The 22162-nt window shown below is 31.3% G+C and overlaps 4 protein-coding genes across 6 annotated transcripts; 3 read left to right on the plus strand and 1 right to left on the minus strand.

Moving 5' to 3' along the window:
• The first annotated feature begins 627 nt into the window (after nt 1–627).
• On the plus strand, nt 628–4836 carry LOC126749183 (cell division cycle protein 123 homolog). The gene is made up of 6 exons (XM_050458864.1): nt 628–747; nt 804–1055; nt 3609–3810; nt 3868–3990; nt 4045–4166; nt 4224–4836. The coding sequence occupies exons 1-6, from the start codon at nt 742–744 to the stop codon at nt 4323–4325; spliced, it is 807 nt and encodes a 268-aa protein (XP_050314821.1). The 5' UTR covers nt 628–741; the 3' UTR covers nt 4326–4836.
• Nucleotides 4837–4989: 153 nt separating this feature from the next.
• On the plus strand, nt 4990–6920 carry LOC126749181 (testicular acid phosphatase homolog). The gene is made up of 6 exons (XM_050458863.1): nt 4990–5291; nt 5347–5442; nt 5782–6021; nt 6082–6391; nt 6449–6645; nt 6703–6920. The coding sequence occupies exons 1-6, from the start codon at nt 5196–5198 to the stop codon at nt 6865–6867; spliced, it is 1104 nt and encodes a 367-aa protein (XP_050314820.1). The 5' UTR covers nt 4990–5195; the 3' UTR covers nt 6868–6920.
• Nucleotides 6921–7111: 191 nt separating this feature from the next.
• On the plus strand, nt 7112–13029 carry LOC126749179 (katanin p60 ATPase-containing subunit A-like 1). 2 transcript variants are annotated; one of them, XM_050458859.1, is made up of 6 exons: nt 7112–7234; nt 7289–7574; nt 9855–10060; nt 10114–10275; nt 10339–10747; nt 11715–13029. In XM_050458859.1, the coding sequence occupies exons 2-6, from the start codon at nt 7392–7394 to the stop codon at nt 12294–12296; spliced, it is 1542 nt and encodes a 513-aa protein (XP_050314816.1). In that variant the 5' UTR covers nt 7112–7234; nt 7289–7391; the 3' UTR covers nt 12297–13029. The 2 variants fall into 2 exon arrangements, with proteins under 2 accessions (XP_050314816.1, XP_050314815.1); XM_050458858.1 differs by having other exon boundaries at nt 7112–7574.
• A 765-nt stretch (nt 13030–13794) lies between these two features.
• On the minus strand, nt 13795–22161 carry LOC126749178 (AP-2 complex subunit alpha). Of its 2 annotated transcripts, none has more exons than XM_050458856.1 (12): nt 21983–22161; nt 21744–21844; nt 21379–21590; nt 18791–18984; nt 18470–18701; nt 18306–18414; nt 18094–18247; nt 16754–17737; nt 16235–16668; nt 16035–16179; nt 15767–15974; nt 13795–15701 (listed from the first exon to the last, which is right to left on the minus strand). In XM_050458856.1, exons 2-12 carry the CDS (start codon nt 21805–21807, stop codon nt 15624–15626), a joined length of 2814 nt encoding a protein of 937 aa, XP_050314813.1. In that variant the 5' UTR covers nt 21808–21844; nt 21983–22161; the 3' UTR covers nt 13795–15623. The 2 variants fall into 2 exon arrangements, with proteins under 2 accessions (XP_050314813.1, XP_050314814.1); XM_050458857.1 differs by having other exon boundaries at nt 16235–16665; nt 21983–22160.
• Nucleotide 22162: the final 1 nt, after the last annotated feature.

The raw sequence follows: 22162 nt of genomic DNA on the forward strand, positions 1-22162 counted from the left end.
TGTAAAGTGCAAGGGATGGACAGCATTGGTTTTCAATAAAAGAAATCGTGAAGTAAGTTTGGTGGCAAAGTTCTCCGAAACTGGTTCGGTGAGCAATTGATAAAAATTAGTGATGAATGAAGGAGCTTAAATAGAGGTTTTGGGATTATTTGCTGCAGAGCCCACCAGCTTGACCTTTCCTAGAATAACAGAACAGAGAGGAATATCACACAAAATAGTAAGAAAGGCACTGAAAATGCATAAACTTGATGAACATACATACAAAATGCAAATACTTTAAGAACTCGATGACAATGATTTTGTTAGAAGAACAGAGTTTTGTGAATCCATGGGTCGTCAAGTCAATTTCAAGCCAATCCGCCAACGCTATTCAGAATATCAATAATGTTTCAATTAATGAAATTTTTAGAAAAAAATATTTTTCATATATCTTCTTTTTCGAACTTCTTTTTAGGGAACGTAGGAGTATAGTATCGTACGGGATATTTTACGGGTACTTTTGGTGGTAGACACATTCATTTGATTAAACAGATATGTCATACCCGTTGTCGTTTGTCTGACCTCTAAATAGAGGCAAACATATAGAAAACACTATAGATATGTATTAAACCAGTTATGTCAAATCCACTAAAATCACGGCAACATCCCAGGATTGCAGGAGATACCCCCATTAACCTAACTTAAAATTAACTGAAAACAATAGTTTTCTTTTAAAAATTTATTGAATGATTTTTACTGGCAATGAGGGTAATTCTAGCTTTTATACCTTTATTTTAAGTATTCATACCCTAAAATTGTTTTAGGAAACTCAAGACTTTAAGGACTTTTCAATAGATAATTGGTATAAAGAATTCAAAGATGTAACTATAAAAACAGTCATTTTAGAACTTTCCCGTGATGTTTTAAATTGTTTTTCCTGTACTGAAACTTTAGAAGATGAAAATTTAGAGAGCAATGAAGCTCCTTTTCCTCAAGAGTTTAAAGATCAAGTCAAAAATGCATTTAACACGCTTGGTCGAATTATTTTTGTTAAGAATAATTGGCATGCCCCATCGGTAAGACTTATACTCTTTATACATATTGAATGATGTGCAAGATAAAAGTCTTTCATGCAGAGCCAGAGTCATCTGAGCTCCTTATGAGCTTGCCTTTAAAAATATATTAATCTTGAAGAGATTTTTAGAACTTTATTCCCATTGACCAGTTAAAGGACTAGAAGAAAATAGTGACAAGTAAAAAGATAAAACAAGCAGATTCTTATTTTTTTAAGCCCACTTGTAACAGAACCATCTCAGATTCTGTTCCTAATTCAGATCGCTAAGCCTGCTTGTAACATAATCTTCTCAGATTCTGTTACAAGTGGGCTTAGTGATATTTTACGTAAATATTCTTTAAAAAAAAATACAAATTTCCAAATAGAAAAGTTAATTATATATGACACTTACACTGGTCGCCGAAAGTAGATTGACAACATATTTATTCAGTTTCTGAGTTTTATGCCTTGGTCTCTCTTAGAAAAATATTCACAATGCCACGTGGTATAACTTTATCGATCGATATTAAGATGCGAATAATCGACGATTACTGGAAAGGGGATAAACAGGCGGATGTTGCTCGAAAAATTTCACTTTTGAGGGCAACAGTAAGTCAAATAATACAAAATTTTAATCTCCGTGGAAGTGTTGTTCCTCTAAAAAAAACTGGCCGACCAAAGAAGACCACTAGTCGTGTTGACAATTTTGAAAAAAGCAAAACTTGACCCATTCTCAACTTCAAAAGAAATCAAGCTGCATTTGGAAGACGATGGTGTGGGTTCAGTTAGTTGTCGTACCATTAGAAGGAGACTTAAATATAGTGATTTAAAAACAAGACGCCCTGCAAAGAAACCACTGCTAAGTTTAAAAAACGTACAGGCAGGATTGAGCTTTGCTCAAGAACATAGCCACTGGACAGTCTCGGAATGGGAAAAGGTTATTTTTAGTGATGAATCAAAGTTCAATTTGATTAATTCGGATGGCAAAAGATATGTTAGGCGTCCTGTGAACCAAAGGTATGATCCCAAATATATGTCACAGTCAAGCATGGAGGTGGTTCCGTGATGGTGTGGGGGTGTTTTTCGGGCTATGGGATGGATCCACTACACTTGATAGAAGGCACGGTAGATCGTTTCATGTATAAAGACATACTGCAGGATGTTATGGTACCTTACGCTGATAAAGTTATGCCACTCAACCACTACTTTCAACATGATAACGATCCGAAACACGCATCCAAGGTCGTTAAGCAATGGTTGACCCAAGAAAAAAATTAATGATATCAAATGGCCGTCACAGTCACCGGACCTAAATCCGATCGAACACATTTGGGATTACATTGATCGTCACATCCGATGTAAAAATTTAAAAAATAAACAAGAACTTCTTGAAGCTTTGAAGGCATGCTGGATATCCATTGACAATTTAATTAGGTCAATGCTCAAAAGGTTGGTGGAAGTGAGAAGAAATAGAGGCTATGCAACGCATTATTGAATAAAACCCTTTAAATTTTCTATACTTATTTTTATTTTAGTAAGCTTTGAGTTGTTTCACAAAAATTGTTTAGTTTTTTTTTTTTAATGAAATTGGGTATTACAAATAAATAGTTTAAATATAATTAAACATTACAAATAGGCTCCTTTGTTTTTTAATCAGGTACTGTCCCACCTAATTTATCATTTCCTAAACCGTGATATAAACAAATTTGAAAAATAAGTAGTTGTCAATCTACTTTTGGCCACCAGTGTCTATATATATACATACACATCTCTACTAAACGCATTTTTGTGATTAGTAGAGAAGTTAGTATTTACCAGTTTAGTTTGAACCAGGTCTTTTCATCAAATATGTTCAACATTGATTTAATCACTCAATCCTAACTCTATTTTCTCTTTTTATCTTTGAAACAGCTACTCTTATTCATATATCCTAAACCTTCCTCTAACACTGATCATATGACACATCAGGTAAATGATTTTCCTTTACCAATCCCTGTATCCTTCCTTAACTGAAACTCGCTTATATACCTTAGTAAAAAAATGTACAATTGTGTTCCTCTACATATTAGAAAACCTTATATATTAAGTTGAAAAGTAAGTTAAAATCACTTTTATTACCTAATGCATAGATGCATTTTTTAAGGCAATCTTTTGACCTTGCTCTGACATCATTTTCATATTTTGTAATGTTTCCTTTAGTTTGTATTTATTATTTTTTAATTTATTTTCTTTATCTTCTGCTTTTGTCATCAGTTCGACTTCAAGCCTGTTTTAATATTTTATGGTAATGTTTTTGAAAAATATAGTTTAGATGTACACGAGATTTTGTTTTACATAATATAGCACATTTTTTTTCTTTCTTTTCTATCCTTAAAAGACTCTGAGATTGCATAGTTCATTGTAGAATATCTTAAGAAATTATTGTGATATTTTTAGTATGTCTGTTAGTAGTTTAAAAAATTTATGGTAAGATAAAAATAGTGTGCATATGTGTAAATAAAATCGGTCTTTCCAACTCTGTAATTGGATGTTTTTGTAGAGTTTGTAACAAATACATAAAACACATACATTTTAGGATGCAAAAATGTTTAGTTTTGGCAATACCTTAATAGCTGAAAACATTGATGATATAAAGCTTTATCTCACAACATCAGGGATAATTCAAGAAGATTTTTCAACTGTAAAAGGAGTCACATTTTGCTTGTGCTTAAGACCATGGATTAATATTCACCCTGCTGCAGAATTTCGATGTATTGTTATTAATAATGTCCTCAGAGGTATACCTCTATATTAACCTACAATTTTCGTGTGGTTTAAAATTAATTTTATTTTAGGTATTACACCTAGAGATTGGCCCACCTATTACTCGCATTTTAAAGAAGAAGGACCACAAATTATTGAAAAACTTTTAACATTTTTTGCAACAAATATAAAGGATAAGTTTTTGAGGAAAAATTGTAGGTTGCATAGAAATAAACAAATTAGCCTAATTTAAAAAGTGACATTTTTAGATGTTTTTGATGTGGTCCTTTCTTATCCAGAAAAGCCATTTCTGTTAGACTTTGGAGCCCTAAACTGCAAAACAAACCTTTATGCATTTTCTTGGAAAGAAATTAGCCCCCTACTCAACAAAGTAAGAATTATAAATGAAGTCAATTTTAGAAAAACAAAAAAAACTGCTTTGTTTTAGGAAGTTCCAGAAGAAGTAGCTCCTGTCTTTAGGTATCTGGAGTCAGATATAGGCATTATGACAAAAGGAGCTGCCTTGCAAAAATTTAGATTGAGTGAATGAGCATTACAAGTATATTGTTAAGGATTTACTGAATTGATATTTTAAATGTTTATTTTTACATTCATAAGCAAGTCAATCAACTCTAAAATATAATGGAAACTGACTAGAAGAACGTTAAGGATTCGCCTATGTGTAGGAATATACTAGACAATTCTCATAGGTATTTGTTCATTTAGTTACTTTGCCTCTGGGAAAAATAGTATATTATACCAGGAGAAAAATAAATAACGAATTTTATAAATTACATGCGATTCTCAGCATTCTCTTCTTTTCCTCCCCGGTTATTAATGTGCTATAAAACAGTTGTTAATTTGTATATAAAGTGTGATGTCACTCATTTTTGCATTTATTCTGTTAAGATTATTATAAAGGGTTTTGTAGGCTTTTATTTTTTTACTGTTTTTTTTTTATTTATTATTGCTCTTATAATCATGATTTTGTCTGCAAACATTTATACAACAAAAAATCGTTATGAATATATTGAATATAGAGTCAGTAACCTCAGCTCCTATATTGGTGTAATTATTTTCGTAATGACATAATTTGAAAGTTTAACTTATGCAAAATTGTCTGAAATCTCCCTTATTAAGCTGAAGCTTTATGCAAAGTTGTCTGTTAATGCAATGCGAACTGTTTTCTTTGACAGATAAAAGGTCAATGTTCAACTAGCTGTCAATAGACTTTTTTACCATTTTGTGTGTTAAAAAACGATTACGAAAATGATCAAATTGAGCCGTGAGGATGTTAAATTACGACTTGACTAAAAAATCTATTAATCTGTCAACAAGGCTGCTGGATCACGGACCACACCTTATAAGATTAAATTACCTTATAAATAAAGATAAACGAGATAATTTTTGATTGAAATGAATGATGAAATCGCCTAAAATGCGGTTTTTATTATGTTCCTTTTTTTGTTTATTAAAATTTACCCAGTGTAGTGAAATTCCGAATCAACTTCACGTTGTGAGTACTGATAAAACTGTTATGTTGTTTTCTATCAATGACCTACATTTCTTAGCTTTTTAGACATGGAGAGAAAACGCCGACAAGTACTTTTCCCAACGATCCGCATAAAAATCATCGGTGGGAAACTGGAATGGGATATCTTACAAATGTAAGTAAATAATTAATGTGTGCTAATAATCTTTAGAAGTTTGGTAATCCAAGAAACTTCTTAAAATTTTGAATTGTGTAAGTTTGAAGGTATATTAGAGAGTTATCGCATCTGTAAATCGCCCGATAAATAATTGTATACTGTTTTTTCCACGACCCTTGATTTTCACAGAATAAAGCATTGTTAAGGTTTATTAATACTGTATTCGTTTCGATTCGCGATTAATAATTTAAATTTACTCTTGTTGAAATGTAAAATTACCTAGCAATTGTAAGTATATCTTGGGCATTTAGTTTACCTTGAAGAAATTTTTAAAACACTTATTATACTTTGTTTCAGGCAGGCAAAAAGCAAATCTATAGCCTGGGAACAAATCTGAAGACTCACTATGGCTCATTTATACCTAAGTATTACTGGCCCACAGAGGTTAATTTTACCAGCAGCTATTCTGAAAGATGTCTTATGAGTGCAGAACTATTGGGTGCCGGTCTATTCCCTCCACAGGACGTGCAGATATGGAATGCTGATCTTTTATGGCAACCTATTCCCATACATTATTTACCGAGGAACATGGATAATGTAAGAACTTGTTGAAAATATTCCAAAAACATTGTTGTCATATAGGTGTCAACATTTTAGTTAATAGCCATGAAGAGTAATTGTACACAGTATGACAAAGAGTTCTTGGAAGTCCAAAATTCTACTAAAGTGAGAAACTACAACAAAGAATACCAAGAACTATACAGCTACCTTACAGAGCATACTGGGCAGATTATAAATAGCATAGGTGATATAGATACTCTTTATGGCATACTGGAAATCTATCAGTTAACCAATCTGTCACTCCCTTACTGGGTTAACGATACTTTGATGGCGCAGTTGAGTGTCATATATGCACAAAACTTAGCAATATATTCTGAGACTGAGTATATGATGAAAATGAAAGGAGGTGATTATTAATTTTGATGGCATAATGCCATCATTTAATATGTTTCTTGATTTTAAGGAGTCTTCTTAAAAACCATATTGGACCTAATGGAATCCTCAGTAAATCAGACTAAAATTGTTCCAAAAATTAATGTATATGCTGGACATGATATTACTATTGTCCATGTAATGAGGGCTTTAAAATTAATTGACGTTTTTAAACCTGAATTTGGATCCTCCCTGATTTTTGAATTGCATGACGATTCTGTAATAAAGGTTATTATAATTCCCTAAACGAATTTGAATTTCGTCCTAACTTTATCTATATTTTAGGTCTTCTATTGGTCTACATGGAATGAAAAAGAACCGATAGAGCAAAAATTACCCAATTGTAAAGAACCTTGTACGATAGAAAATTTTAAAAATGGGTATGATTCGGTGCTACCATCGAATTGGGCACAGGAATGTCAACTGTATGCTACCTATAAAGAAAATTAGTATTCGTAAAATTTGTATTTTCATGTTAATAGAGGAGTGTTATGAAATAATCATTAATACATTTTATTGTTGATCTTAAGTCCATAAAATCCTAGTCCGGTAGGTTCCTTACACTAGACATTACGTATATCGTTATGGTACAGCTTAGTATAGCTTCTACTCTCTATTTTTGTTTAGCCAATGATGATTGGTGACGTAAAAGACAGCATTTTGACTTCAGTGACATATGGCATAATTTCACTATCACTAATATGTTCTGTCAGATGTGATGAGAAGTCGGAAATAAAAACATTGAAAAAATAATACCCAGGTTTTTAAAATTTACTAATAAATTATTAAAAGGTTCTCACCACTATACATATTGACGGTAAATAAAACATTACTAAATTTATTTTTGTTAAAATTGAATTTTTATTAAAAGAACACATATAAGATACTTGCAACCCCACTAAGTATTTGGGCACATATGCTATAAAAATTGGCAAATACAAGAATTTCTCCACTACTAAGTAAACTTTAAAGACATGAAAATGACCACCACAGGAGGAAGTATTAGGGAAATATGTAATTATGTTACTGTTGCTCGAGAAAGAAGTGTATTGGGTGATTACGAGAATGCTATAGTGTATTACCAGTCTTCACTCCAACTAATTTCTAAATTTATGTCTCAAATATCAGACCCTTTAAGAAAAGATGAGTGGCAACAGGTAAGGCATATTTAATTTTTTTAAATAAATTCTTAATTTTCCCGGGTATCTAATTCTTTATTGTTAATTTATTCAGCATATATCATTTCCATTATTAACCAGCGTACCACAAAAAAATGTAGGATGGATTTACTATATTTATTACACTTTTATCAACATAATAAAATACTACCAGATGTGCAATCTAGTTTTTGAAAGGGACATAGCTGTACAGCTTTGACTCATATAACAGATGATATTTTGAGGGCCACCAACATGGGATAAATTACAATTTTAACACTTTTAGATTAAACCAAAGCCCTAAACACTATAGATCATAATTTAATATTGGCAATTTTATCCTATGTAGGATTTAAAAGAGATGTGATTCAATTTTTTAAACATTATTTAACAGGAAGTCTAGTTAACAGCATATTCTCTGCAAGATCCCTCAGGATCTCTACCATATAAGTATAAGTCCATTATTGCATGCCATAAAGTAATGAAAACATCTAACTCATTTATGTATAATTTTTGAAAAAACAAGCTTATGACTCACTTTAATTTATTAATACAGAATTAGAAAACTTAAGATTTACTTCCCTACAGCATTCTCTTTATATAAATCCAAGCAACTGTTTTTTGTTAATATTTGGTACTAAAAATGATGTGCAAATTGTTAAAAATCAAATCCATGTAAGGGTAGGTCTTTAGAAAAAAAATATTTAAAAAACCTTGGTCTTTTTTTTGACAGTCAAATGTAATTTGACCAGCTTATATCTCATTGTATCCAAAAAGCTTATCTTACAGCAATCAACACATTCTATTGCAAGACTTAAAAACAATTTTATGTAACACTCTCGTTGTGCCTGTGTGTGTGATTATGGAGATGTCGTTTAGGGAAACTGCTCAACACAAATTCAAAAAAATTGTATACAAGGAGTGCAAAATTCATCTTTGCCATATATTTATGGAATTGCTTATAATCTCTCTGCAACAAACTGGCTTAAACTAGAGACGAGACCTGCAATGCACTGTGCATCTTTTTATAATAGGTTATTATTGTATAAGAGACCTATATTACAATAAAATTATTTATACATTGCATGTACATAATATAAATATTAGATTTAAAGGTTTGATAACACCTCCTCTATATTTAACATCTATTTATTTATTTAAACTCCAATCAGAACACATTAATAATGTAATTGCCAGGTGGGAGTGCGTACCAACTAACTTAACAAAACCAAACTAACCTAATAAAAAAGAAACAATAAAATTAAACTATAGGAAAAATTTACAGGTCAATAAAGTAAAGGCAGTACTAAGATACATACCAAAATAAAATAAGTTTGAGTATAATAAGGGCTGGAACAGTGGATTATTAAATTAATTTAATTCCACACTAAATTGTTTCTCTTTAAGAGTTAAAACATTTGTATTAAAAATATCTATATCACAGAGTTGGATGACTTTAGTGCACTTAGTTAGCATGATTTTAAGGAGTGATAGACTAGCCAAATTCACATTAAGTAATTTAGTGTTTGTAGGTCTAAAGGCTACCTTGGGGACATTAAAATCTATTCTATTAATTAAATTCAGATTACTATATTTTTTGTTGTTCACTATATTAGGTATATATAAAAATAAAAGACTGAGCATCTCTCCTTTGACTTAAAGATACTATGTTGAAATTAGTTAACATACTTCTGTAAGACACCATATATGGATAGATATTATATTGTTTTACATAGATACCTTAAAAATTGCTTCTGATTTTTTTCAATATTGTTACAATAAACCTTTTCTTGAGGTTCTATCTATCTATCTATCTATCTATTTATGAACGTAGTTTTTTCTATATTTCAAAGCTTTACAACTCTATTCCCGATTGTTTCAAGACTTTGGAGCACAATCATTAAATATAAAATCTTTAATTATTATTTCCAGCAAGTGAATTGAATAAAAAAAATATTCCTGTAATAAAACCTTTAACATTTCAATTTTTTCAAACTTTTTAAATTTGCCCCCTTTCTATTTGCTATTTTAAAATTCATTTTTTTCTTATATATATTTATTTATTTCTTGTAAGATTTTTTTCTTGAATTAAGGTACTAAAGATATCTAAGGTACTAAGTAGAGCAGGGAGATAAATCTATTTGTATAGGTTTTCTACATCTGGACTTTGCCTCTTTTTTATGTTTAGGATAGAATTATTTATAAATCAAACTTGTTAAATTGTGAAAATAAATTCTTGATTATTATCATACAATTTTTGAAAAATTGACTTGTTTTTAGATGCAGCTAATGGTAAACAAAGAATATCAAGAACTTAAAGATTTAAAGAACGTTCTAGAAGCTTTCACAATAGAGCTTTCTGGTGACTTACCCATTGGTGTTAGACGAAGGGAAATAAACCTTGATCCAACTTTAGAAATAATTTCTCCTAGGGATCCTGATGTGTGGCCGGCCCCAACATCTGTTGATCACGGAAATCTGAACAGGTTTTATACTAATAGAATATTTCAATCTAGCAAGTTACATTTTGTACTTGTAGAACTAAACCCAAACCAATAAATCCAAGAAGATCAGATATTAAAAAAGGACAGATAAATTCATCTAGAGCTTCAACTGCATCTAGACGATCAGAGATTAACAACAGAGCTATGAGCAAGGCAACCAAAAAAGATGACAGGCCATCTAGTTCAAAGTCTGAAAGGTGGGTATAAATTAATTTTTTCAAATAATTATTTACATACATTTTTATAAAACTACCTTTTAGAGTTGCAGATTCAACATTAGATCCTGATAATAAGGAAATAAAAGAAGAAGCAGAGGAGAAAAAGTTTGAATGTAATGGAATGGAAAGGGAATTAGCAGATGTCCTGGAGAGGGATATAGTCCAGAAAAATCCAAATATTCGGTGGGATGACATAGCTGATTTACATGAGGCTAAAAGATTATTGGAGGAAGCTGTGGTGTTGCCAATGTTGATGCCTGAATTTTTTACAGGTATAAGGAGACCCTGGAAAGGAGTTTTAATGGTGGGTCCTCCTGGCACTGGAAAAACCATGTTGGCTAAAGCAGTGGCTACAGAGTGTGGAACAACATTTTTTAATGTTTCATCTTCTACCCTTACTTCCAAATATAGAGGGGAATCTGAGAAAATGGTTAGGCTATTGTTTGAAATGGTAAGAACACATTTTTGATGCTATGTATTTCAATAAATGTCTTAAAAAGTATTCATTACTAATCGAATTACATTAATGAATTATTTTTCTAATGTAATAATAAAGCAACATACACTTAATTTCTTAGGGATCCTTGTGATAGACACACCAAAAATACAGAAATACAAATTTTCAATTAATCATATTTATTTTAAAGAAGCTAAGGTCCTATATGAATAAAAGTAATTTAAAGACTATACTATAGCTTATTTGAGTCTATTTTTTAATATGGCATAATAGCATGGGAAAGCAGTTATGAAACTGCATTAAGTATAAGGTGGTGTATAAAAACCCCATGTATCCAACAGATTTATTATTTCAAGAGTTGTGTTCTTAGGGTAAGGCAACTTTATGCGACCAGCCTTTTCTGCTATGTTTTAAAGTACCCTCACAAAATAAAATTGCTTAATAAAAAGATGTACGAAACTAGACAAATCTGTGTTGGAATACCAACAAAATCTAATGGGGTCTCTCAAAAGTGCATTTCTTATATGGTACCTAAAATATTTAATCTGTTTTCAACGGATGTCAAGAAAATAATGAACTTTAGAGCTTTAAGTTTAAAAAAACCGTAAAAGCGTTTATTTTGAACTTTGATTATACAAAACTGAAATCAAGCTTTCCATGAAAACCTTTTTTGCTTGTATCCATTTTTAAAAATTGATTAATATAGGTTAATTGATAGAATTACTTAAGATAAAACTAATTATAGCACTAATTATTAGAGCAAAACCGAAGGACGAAGAAACGCTACGCGCTAGCAGACTAGTTGCCTTAGTAGTTGTCTTCTTTTCCATAGTTAAGCAATGTCGCAAGACTGTGAATGTGCTCTAACTTTTTATTAATTTAATAAATTGTGTTAAAAAAATGCATGAACATAATTGAGTTGTTTTAAAGTTTTAGTTGTTAATTTAATAAATTTTTTTAGGCTAGGTTTTATGCACCCAGTACAATATTTATTGATGAGATTGACTCTCTATGCTCAAGAAGGGGCTCAGAATCCGAACATGAAGCCTCCAGAAGAGTAAAGTCTGAACTTCTAGTCCAAATGGATGGCATAACTGCTAATAATGCTGAACCTGGAAAGATTGTAATGGTGTTGGCTGCCACAAATTTTCCTTGGGATATTGACGAAGCTTTAAGAAGAAGATTGGAAAAAAGAATATACATTCCTTTGCCTACTTTACAAGGGAGAGAGGCTTTGTTAAAAATAAACCTTAGGGAAGTGAAGCTTGACCCTGACGTGAACTTAACAAAAATAGCAAGAAAACTAGATGGTTATTCAGGAGCTGATGTTACAAATGTATGTAGAGATGCCTCAATGATGTCAATGAGGAGGAAAATATCCGGATTAAGACCAGATCAAATTCGACAGCTACCAAAAGAGGAGTTAGACCTGCCGGTAACGAGTACAGATTTTGAAGAAGCTATTAATAAAAATAATAAGAGTGTTTCTAAAGAGGATCTGGATAAATATTGCAAATGGATGAATGAGTTTGGATCATCCTGATAGTATTGTTGAATAAAGGTTGAGATATTTGTTAACAGCATTTTTCATTTTGTTAACCACTTACTATGTACAGCAGTAAGTAAATATTATATATATAATGTTGACTTGGTATTTTTTTATATGGCAAATTGAAAAGCAAGATAAGTATTATGCTTCAATTAGCTGTTGATCTAAAATATGTTTATTTCTGATGGAGCATTTCTCTCCAAATGTTTATAATTCTTCTAGAACAATCAATATTTATGTTATAAGGATAACTTGGTTTTTGTTAATTGGTTTTTTTTTTAATATAACCTTATTTAGCTTTTGCAATATTTGACAAAACGGTTTATGTATGGTCTTTATTATTTTACAAGACGTTCAAAAGCTTTTTGCATGTACTTAAACTAATAATAAAGATATTTTGTTTTGACAGCTTCCTAAAGGTTCAGACAAATCGTTTCCCTAGATTGCAGATGTGTTAAATTGCTACGCAAAAGGAGTAGCAATTCAATATAATTGAAATCCAAAAACTATTTGTCTTAAATAGTTAGGGTATTAGATTTGCCCGCGCCTACTAATTTTACACCTAATGCTGTGTTGTTTTTGATTTTTGTAAGATTATTGCTTTTTAATTTATACTATATTTTTATGTATGTACATTTAGAAAATTAACTTATTGAAGTTTCTGTAATTTAATATATACATTTGTTCAAGAAACAAAAAATTAAAGGATTGTGTCAGAACACCTTTATACTGTGGTATCACTTGACTCCCTTAAAATTTTGTAAGCATAATTTTAGAGCTGAGTATTGGTTGGAGTATTGATTTGTACTAATTGGGCAATCGTTCCATAATCAAGCAAAATTGATGACTACTTGAAAAAATGATACACGAAACTGAAAGTAAATGCCGATAAAAATAGTCGAGTTGGGTAATAGCTTTGGAATATATTTTAGTAGAAGAAATTAAAAATAAGGGATAACTAAATAGTAATAAACCATAATATAAAAAACAAATAAATAGTTTTATGGCACATTATATAGGCTTGGCGTTTTAAATGCGCAAATTTAAAAACATCCTTGGATCCATATACTTTGCTTTCAAGAGGTTAAATATTTTTGCAAGTCCTACACTCACCCTTTAGTGCGGATGGCATTCCAATTTTTTAAATGATATGGGGTGTGTTTTGATATATATCTTTTGAAAATAATTCTTAAAAGTTGAACAAATTTAAGAAAAAGTACATCTTCACCCTAAAAATTGCATCAAATTAAATAAAAAGTGTTGACAGTTTTTTGCTAAACATCATGTAGCATATATTTAAATAATATACTAATTACATTAATGATAAATTATACAGTGTCTGTTTTTACATATATACGTATTAACTAAAATAAGAAATATACATAACGTAAATAGCAAGGAAAATACTTACGATTTATTCGACGTTGCAGATCTTAAATTTAATATACATATGAAGGATCCTCGAATAAAAAAGGAATAACTTAACGCAAAATAAAACAGTAACGATATATGAATATATTAATAGACTTAAAAAAACAATAAAAATGAGTTTGTTATTCTACTAATTATAATTAATATTTAGTACTTTCTTTTAAACTTCAAGCTCGTCATAAAACATTTTTTTGGTACAATTTTTTTAAATCTTATATCTAAATTGAAGATACCGCCTCTATAGTTATGTGTCTTGTTCAGCGAAAGGCATTTTAATAATACATATAAAGTTTCAAGAGAATGTGGCGCAATATGTATTTCAATATGTCAGTTTTAATGACGAAGATGTGGTTCAAAATTATTATTAATTATTCAGAGGTTGGTTTTTAAAATTATTTATGATTTTGAGATATTTATTGTGGAATAGCGAAATCTTTAGACATCTGTGATAACTTCATTTCAGAAAATAATACCAAAAAATTAAAATAGACCTAAACACACCCAATTGCGTCATAATCCCTGGACCCTTCTCTGGTCTGCTGTATTTCTAATATAAACTACATAAACATGACAAACTTACTGAGCGCATACACAAATGTATTATCTCCAATTCTATCTAAAGTAACATCAAGCCCAAAATCAAAGAATCTCTTCTACTTTAAAACATAAAATTAAATATACCAATGGCCTAATGAATGGCATTTTGATCGGCTGCAAGTAAAGTAACGAGTATTATATTTTTTTCAAAGAAAATACGATGCATAAAATAAATCAATCAAAATTACATCTATTACACATTTCACATTTAAAATCTTTGTTATTTTTATACATAAATTTTTGGTTACAAGACGGGGATGGGGGGCACTTATTGTCTATTACTCAACGACATTTAAACTTGAGTGCAAAGAAGAGAACCACATAACAAGCGAACTTAAAATACATTTACAGAGTGCCAAGAGGTTTTTAAATATCTAAATAGGGGGTCAAAAAATGAAGTCGTAACGTCTAATATGCTACTTAAAACTTGGCTTTTGATACATTCTTGGATACTTGACCTTCACTTTTCAAAATTATTGAACACGCTAACAGGGAAAAATCGTAAACCAAATGACTTACTGGGAAACTGTCGCCTTAGTTGCATGTCCAGAGTATATGGTTTTATTGGACATTTATTCTGATAACATTATTATTTATTAGCACAGACGGAGATTTTTCTTCTACACATCTGATTGAATAAATCACTTATGAACTGAATTTGTTTGTTCCTAATACAATGATTTATCGGCCCAATAGTTTAATACATACTAAAATTGTTTAAAAATTAATATAGCATAAAAAAGAATTTATTAAAAAAATGTATAGAAAGCTATTTAAATAGGGCATCAAACAACATATTATGAATTTTATAAATAATAACATACTAGATAATATGTAAATGTGGGGTGAACAAATCTGAAAAATAAAGTAAAAAAGCATAACATTAGTTGTGACTTGATTTTGTTTATCTCTTATGCACGTATGTAAACAGAGAGCATCATCTACCTATTTATAATCTGTTAAATACTGGCTTAAAAATCTTATAATTTCTCATTACCCAACATACAAGAAAGTCAACTATTTTAAGCAAATGCTCAGATAAATTGAACTGCATGAAATATGCTGCTGAACTCTTTGGCAAGCCACTTCATTTTTTGACAAATATGTATATATTAGTTATGTTATGTATATAATAATGATACTTTGTCTCAAAGTAGTCTTTGTCTCAAAAATTTAACGAGTTGTTACAACACGATATATTTTACAAATGAGTTTTAACTGATATTTCCCTCTTTTAATCACACAGCTACAGAAAATGGAATGTAGGTTAATATTTTGGATATACATTCGCATTTAAAACTGTTCGGCCAGAAGTTCGCAGAGTTCAACAGATACACTTTCTTTGCTCGAACGAACTGTTAAACGGTACATCTGAAAATATAAATAATACCGCAAAAAATATAATAAGACGCACTAATAAACATTATATTGATTACCTGAGCGTTTTTATTTGGTTCCAGGCGTAATAAGCACCCAACTTGTGCAGACTTCATGTGAATAATTCCAGCACAGACGAAATTGTCTGGATTCGGATCGATACCATCTAAGAGCTGCATACCAAAACCAATCATTTTTGTTCTAGCTGCTTGCAAGTCCATCGGCGTTGAAGCCTTAAATATTTTTTGAGATCTTTGTTGGTTTGCACTGGAAATAATATAATGTTATAGCCAGACGCTTGAGTACTTGTTAATTAAATAAACTCACTTTCCCAGGTTTTTCCACCTAGCGAAAAAGGACTCTCCATTCATTTCTGTTGGTTCGAAGAATTTATTAAGCGTTAGAGGAAGCTTGACCATAATTTTCTGGGGCATGCCATTATATAAGAAGCTAACTGATATGCTTGGCGTATCTGTGAACAAAAAACATTAACTACTAATCATTTAAACCAGGAAAATAATTTTTACCCGTAAAATCATCAATACATTCAGCATTAATCATTTGCTGAATCTGAGCACCAGCTTCTAAAACCGGTTCTACCGCTTTCATCTGAACATTTAATTTGGCATTTTGCTCTTCGGTCCACATTAAGGTAGGTACAAAGTTTTGTAAAGGATGGCTGGTTTTGTTTCCATAAAATAGGCCTAATCGTCCCAAATTTTGGCGAAACTCGCTCTTCACCCCGATTTGTATTAGGTCGTTTTCAAACAGCACTCCGTTATTTTTACATACAAACTTTTTGGGGTCAATAGACCATCCAGAGGGTTGTGCTTGGACATTGTTGCTAGGTTTAGTGTAAATATCTCCCAAGACGTCTAAAAGATTGCCAGTATTGGCTGCATTATGTGGCTGGGATGTTGGAGGGGTTGAGAGACCAAGTAAATCAGCTTGATTACTGCTGCTAATAAAAATTAATAGATTTAGTACTATAAAGTTTAAAATCAGTAAATGAATGGTGTAAATTCATTTATTGGAGGTCAGCTCACCTGATATTACTTTCGTTGTTATGATTTGCCGTAGTAACAGGAGTAGGGCTCTTATTCTCTTTAATTTCCGCCTCGGGCACCCTACCAGGTTTTTTCTTTTTCAGTACAGCCAAAATTGAGCTCTCCCTTTCCGGGAATGCAGGCATTTCTTCCAACACAGTAGCCAACACATCTGAGCTGGCTATTATACTAAGTTGAAGGTATTCTGAAGCTCTTTGCTGTAATTCCGCATCAGCTGACCGAAGATTACTATCTTGCTTAAAGACATCTTGGATCTGACTCCGAATTTCAGGAAAGAGGTTAATGAATTTTACATAGGTGGAAAGAAGAAGAGCTCTAGTCATTGGAGAGCATAAATGGTACTTGGAGTGTAGAAGTTGGAATTGTACTGCTGGAGAGGAACGTTGATCACCCGCAATTAAATTTCCAAATTCACCAAGAATGTAACCTCCAACTTTAACCATATTTTCATGGCAGGCTGGAGCCTGTAGCGCCTCAAACACTGTCTTTGCTGCATAACCTTGTACTTCATCGCGGTTAATGACAATTTGGATAACCCGGTACCACACCTCTTCCGAAACGTAATCTCCAGCAATTCTTATCAAATTTAAAATCACATCAACGTACCATGTATAATCTGTGGCATATTTCTCTGCTAAAATAGCCACTTTGAGCACCATTTCCTCCCTAATGGAATAATCAGCTGTTTCCAAGTAATTTAGCATTTCTTGGACAATCTCTTCCGCATTACTTTTATCACACATGGCGTATAAAAGATCGACAGCTTGTTGTCTTACAGAGACGTCCTTTTCCATTTTCATTGATAGAATTACTACTTCTTGGTGCTTCTTAACAGCCTCATGTGAAAATTCGGAAGTTGCTAAATGACACATAGACTCGAGAGCAAGATAACGCAAGTTAGTCTCTCTGTTACTCAAAAACTGACCCAATTGATTGCAGGCACGTACTAGAAGATTTGCCTCGCTGGAATCAAAAAATGTTTTGTTTAATTTTAACTTGTCAGCTTATTATTGCATTTCCTGCAAATATTGATTTAACTGAGCAGAATAAAATTAATTTAATTTATCAAGTGAATTTTTATAAGACAGCCAATAAGGATACATATTAAGATTTTAAGACGACATGCTATATATTTGCCTATTATAACAAATATGATCTATAAGGTCACTTAATATAAAATTATATAATATAATCGTTAATATATTACGATCTCAACACACTGGGTCAATGCATGTAAGAGGCAAAATGTCAAAGTTAGAAATGTCTATGATTCAGAACAATACCTATTATGTAACACATGTTAAAAACAATTCACTTACCTATCATTGTGAATAATTAGACTGATGGCTTCAAACAAAACGGCATTTTTGGCATTCGAATGCTGCACCTTTTTAGATTTTGGCGGTTCTTGAGCTTTGTTTAAAATCGTTTCAAGGCATTCGTTTAGTCTACCACGTACACCTGGATCTTCCGCTGTAAATAAAAAAATATTAAAAATGAGTAATTTTTTAAAGATTTTGAAATAAAATACCGGGTGGTGTATAATTTTGCAACAACCGTAACAATTTGACAGAAAGCCAGGGTGCTGGCACAAAGTAATAGGTATAGTCTTGCAAATCAGTATAGCTAGCTGTGACAATCTACAAAAATAAAATATGTTAAACCTAAATCAATTTTATTTCATGCAAAATTTACCCTACTAAGCCTAGACACTGCCAAACTGACACACCCCTTATATTCTTCAGGATTCTTCTTTACTAAAGCATCAATTAGACTAGTTGCAGCAGTAACAACCCCCATATGTTGGTCATTAAGTAAATGGATGATTCTGGAGGTCCATTCACCTCCAGGAATAATTTCTTGAGATGTTCTAAAAAGCCTCAACAAGCAGAGAGCAGCACTTTGTTTAACAACGTCCATTGTGTCACTGGAATACATACATTATGTAACATGAAGTTAATGAAAATAAGTTTTCTATTTTCTTTTGAACAGCTTCAAAGCTGACTTACCACTTACCCAGAGACGAGAAGTTTTGGAATATCATGACCAAAGGCTTCAGCCATGTCTTTGCTTCCAATATTGGCAATGCATTGTAAAGCCAAATTGACATGAATGGGGTTTCGTGAAGCAAGGTCATTTTTTATGCTTTGGATAATCAGTTTTATCAGTTCACTGTTTGTGTTCACTAGTACTGAGATAAAAAGATAGCCCTGAAAATTAATAAAGTCTCTTTTAATGATTATAATGATTGTTTTTTCAATATGGTTCAAAGTACAATTCTTAAAATAACACTTTGTGGTTTTAAATATGTGTAATGCAGAGTTATTCCAGAATGGCAATATATTTAATTTAAAAAGACAAGTAAGAACCTCTCTCTTTTCATTTAAATTTTTGTAAGATATGCCCTTCCAAAAAAAAACATGAAAAGGAGATTTACATATCCATTTACAAGTCCATTATTGTATGCTATATAAACATCAAATATTAATAAAGTAATAAAAACATATAAATTTCACTGCTACGCAGATGATACACAACTATATTACTAGTTTTTAAAAGATTAAGCTCCTGAGTTGCTTCAATTTATTAATACAGAGTTAGAAAACTTAAGATCTATTTCCCTACAGCATTCTCTTTATCTAAATCCAAGCAAGTGGTGTTTGTTAATATTTGGTCCTAAAATGATCCTTGGATGAATCCTTGAATGTCACCATACAAACTATGGTAAATTTTCTCCAATTAATTAACTCCACATGTTGGGAAACAGATTTAATCAGGCTTTTGACTTAGTGGATTTAAAGCCTTCAAAACTTAAAAGGTGTCTGAGTGAGTTTACTCGTTGAGTACTATGTGTTAAGTGATTGCTTTTACTTTTCTTATTTTGATTATTTTAACGGTATGTTTTTAGTTGTTTTTTATATATTTTTTTGTAACTCAACTGGAGAAAACTATATATTGTTGTATTCATTTTTTTTGCCCGTCATGCCCTAGGGTTAGGATATAATTTTGTTAGAATGGGGACATCCCATAAATAAATAAATAAAAATGATGTGCAAATTATTAAAAATTACTATAATGTTAGGGTGAGTCTTTAAAAATAAAGAAAAATATAAAAAATCTTGGTCTTATCAGTCAAATGCGATTTGACCAGCACATATCCAAAAAGCTTATCTTAGACTTATATTATTATACAGGGGTCCCAGAAAAGAGTGTCAAGGGGTGGTGCAGAGGTAGAACATTCCTCGGGGAATCCGAATCACACCATATCTTTTTTGTTTTGTTTAGGAGTTATGATTTTGTTGTGATTTTTCAGTATTTTCACCTTCTTAGCTAATTTTCTATAATCATGGTAAATAATGCCTGATTTTTTATTTAAATATTTAGTTAAAACTTGGGCCTAACTAACATGAAAACGACCAAATCCACCAATTAAAAATCATGCGCTCAAAAATAAAAATAAATTGCTTTAAAAAACAAGAGGGAAAAAAGTCCAATAAATTTAAAGGCATTTTTCATTAAAAAAAGGATCATATACAGGGGGTGATTCGGATTCCCGAGGGATGCTGTACCTCTGCACCAGTCCTTGATACTCTTTTCTGCGACACCCTGTATATTATTATACAGCAATCAACACATTCTATTGCAAGGATTAAAAACAATTTTATGTAACACTCTCATTCTGTCTGTGTTTGACTATGGAGATTAGGAAAACTGCTTGACACAAATTTTCCTCTTGAATAAAGGTATTATGGATATTTAAGGTTAAGTAGAGCAGGGTAGATAAACCTATTTGTATATGTTTTCTACATCTAAACTTCGCCTTTTTTCACAATAGTACAATTATGTTTAGGATGAAATTATTGGTACAAACATAGACGGCAAGACAAAAGTTCAAGATATTATTCTCTAAAATTCAATTTTTTTCTGAATTTATGCACTTTTCAGTGGAGTTTTTACAGTTTTCAATACTTGTAAATTGTGGTGGTAATGCCAAACCTCTTGTAAAAAACTTGTTCCCCAAAGAAATTTGAGTTACTTGATTTGAATTTCTGCTTTCATTATTTTTAAGGCTCTAATGGTATGATCTGTTGGAGCCTATCTGCCAAGTACAACTTTTGTGCATATGCTGGGATGACAAAGGTCTAGATAGATTAAAGCAACATTAGGGAAATGTTGGTTTATATCCCATGAAAATTAGTATAAAATAATGAAGCCTGACTTTCAACTTTTATTAGTTTTGAGCAATTAATTAATCATAATGAATGTGAGGTGTAAGTAATTAATTTAAAAAAATAAGTATAGGTATGTCTAACTTTATTAATGATAATGTCAATATAATTACTAATAACTCATGTGCAAAATACAATACATTTTTTTCTCTTCCAATCAAAGACAGACATTTAGATATTTTCATGTAGTTCTATTCATTAAAAGAACCAAAAATTTCATCTTTATATATGGCTTGAATAATTTAGCTACTAAAGTAGAGGGTCTTAATTATCTTGATATTAATTTTTTCAAGTATATAAAATGACAATCAAGGGGATTAACTGTAAAAAGTTTCAGTGTCCCAGAAAAGAATAGTATAGCTGAGTCATACTTACTATTTGCTTCTCTGAATACTTATTAGATGATAACAAATTAACAGCTTCCATATGACCAAAGTCAATATCATGTCCCAAAAGGAATATGAAAAGCAGCTTACAAACATATTTTTTCTTCTGATATCCGTCTAGTGTTTTATCTCCTTTAAACTTACTCCGAATATTAGCTAATTCCTTGTTTATCCTTTTAATTTCGGCCTCTTTGCTTTTACCTAAAGAAAAAAAAATTAGATCCTACATTTGATAACATTCAGTGTTAAAAAACTTGGTGCATTGAGCAGTTAATAAGCAATTGTATTAGACAATAGCCTATTGAATTATAATGGGTTATGTTTAGTAATGTAAGTTAAATGGGGCCTACATACAGTTTCTAATGTCGGATATGAAAACTGCTAGGCCTCGCATGCCATCACCTCGAACGGCTGGCATGGTTTTTCTTTAAGCCTACAGATTATGTTCGCAAAATCTAAAACAAACAGTAGTATGTAAGGCATATTTAGGCGTAAAATCATAAAAAAGGGGCTAGTTGTTTAATTGAGAACCTCCCCCTATTGATAGCCATTTGACAGTCAATAAATTTAACTAGGAATAACAGAGTACTTACTATATCTCCTATTTTGCGAATTGTTGTGTACGTGGTAGAGTAGCCTGAAAACCTAGTTTCGAAATCCCAATAGTATTAAATTTATATTTTGTCTATTTTGGAAACATTCACTAAAAAATTTGTAGAAATTGTTGGGTACGAAAACCGAGTGACACTGACGTTGACAAATCTGTAAAAACT

The sequence above is a fragment of the Anthonomus grandis genome, chromosome 22 (genome assembly GCF_022605725.1).
Source record: "Anthonomus grandis grandis chromosome 22, icAntGran1.3, whole genome shotgun sequence".
Classification (NCBI taxonomy): Eukaryota; Metazoa; Arthropoda; class Insecta; order Coleoptera; family Curculionidae; genus Anthonomus; species Anthonomus grandis.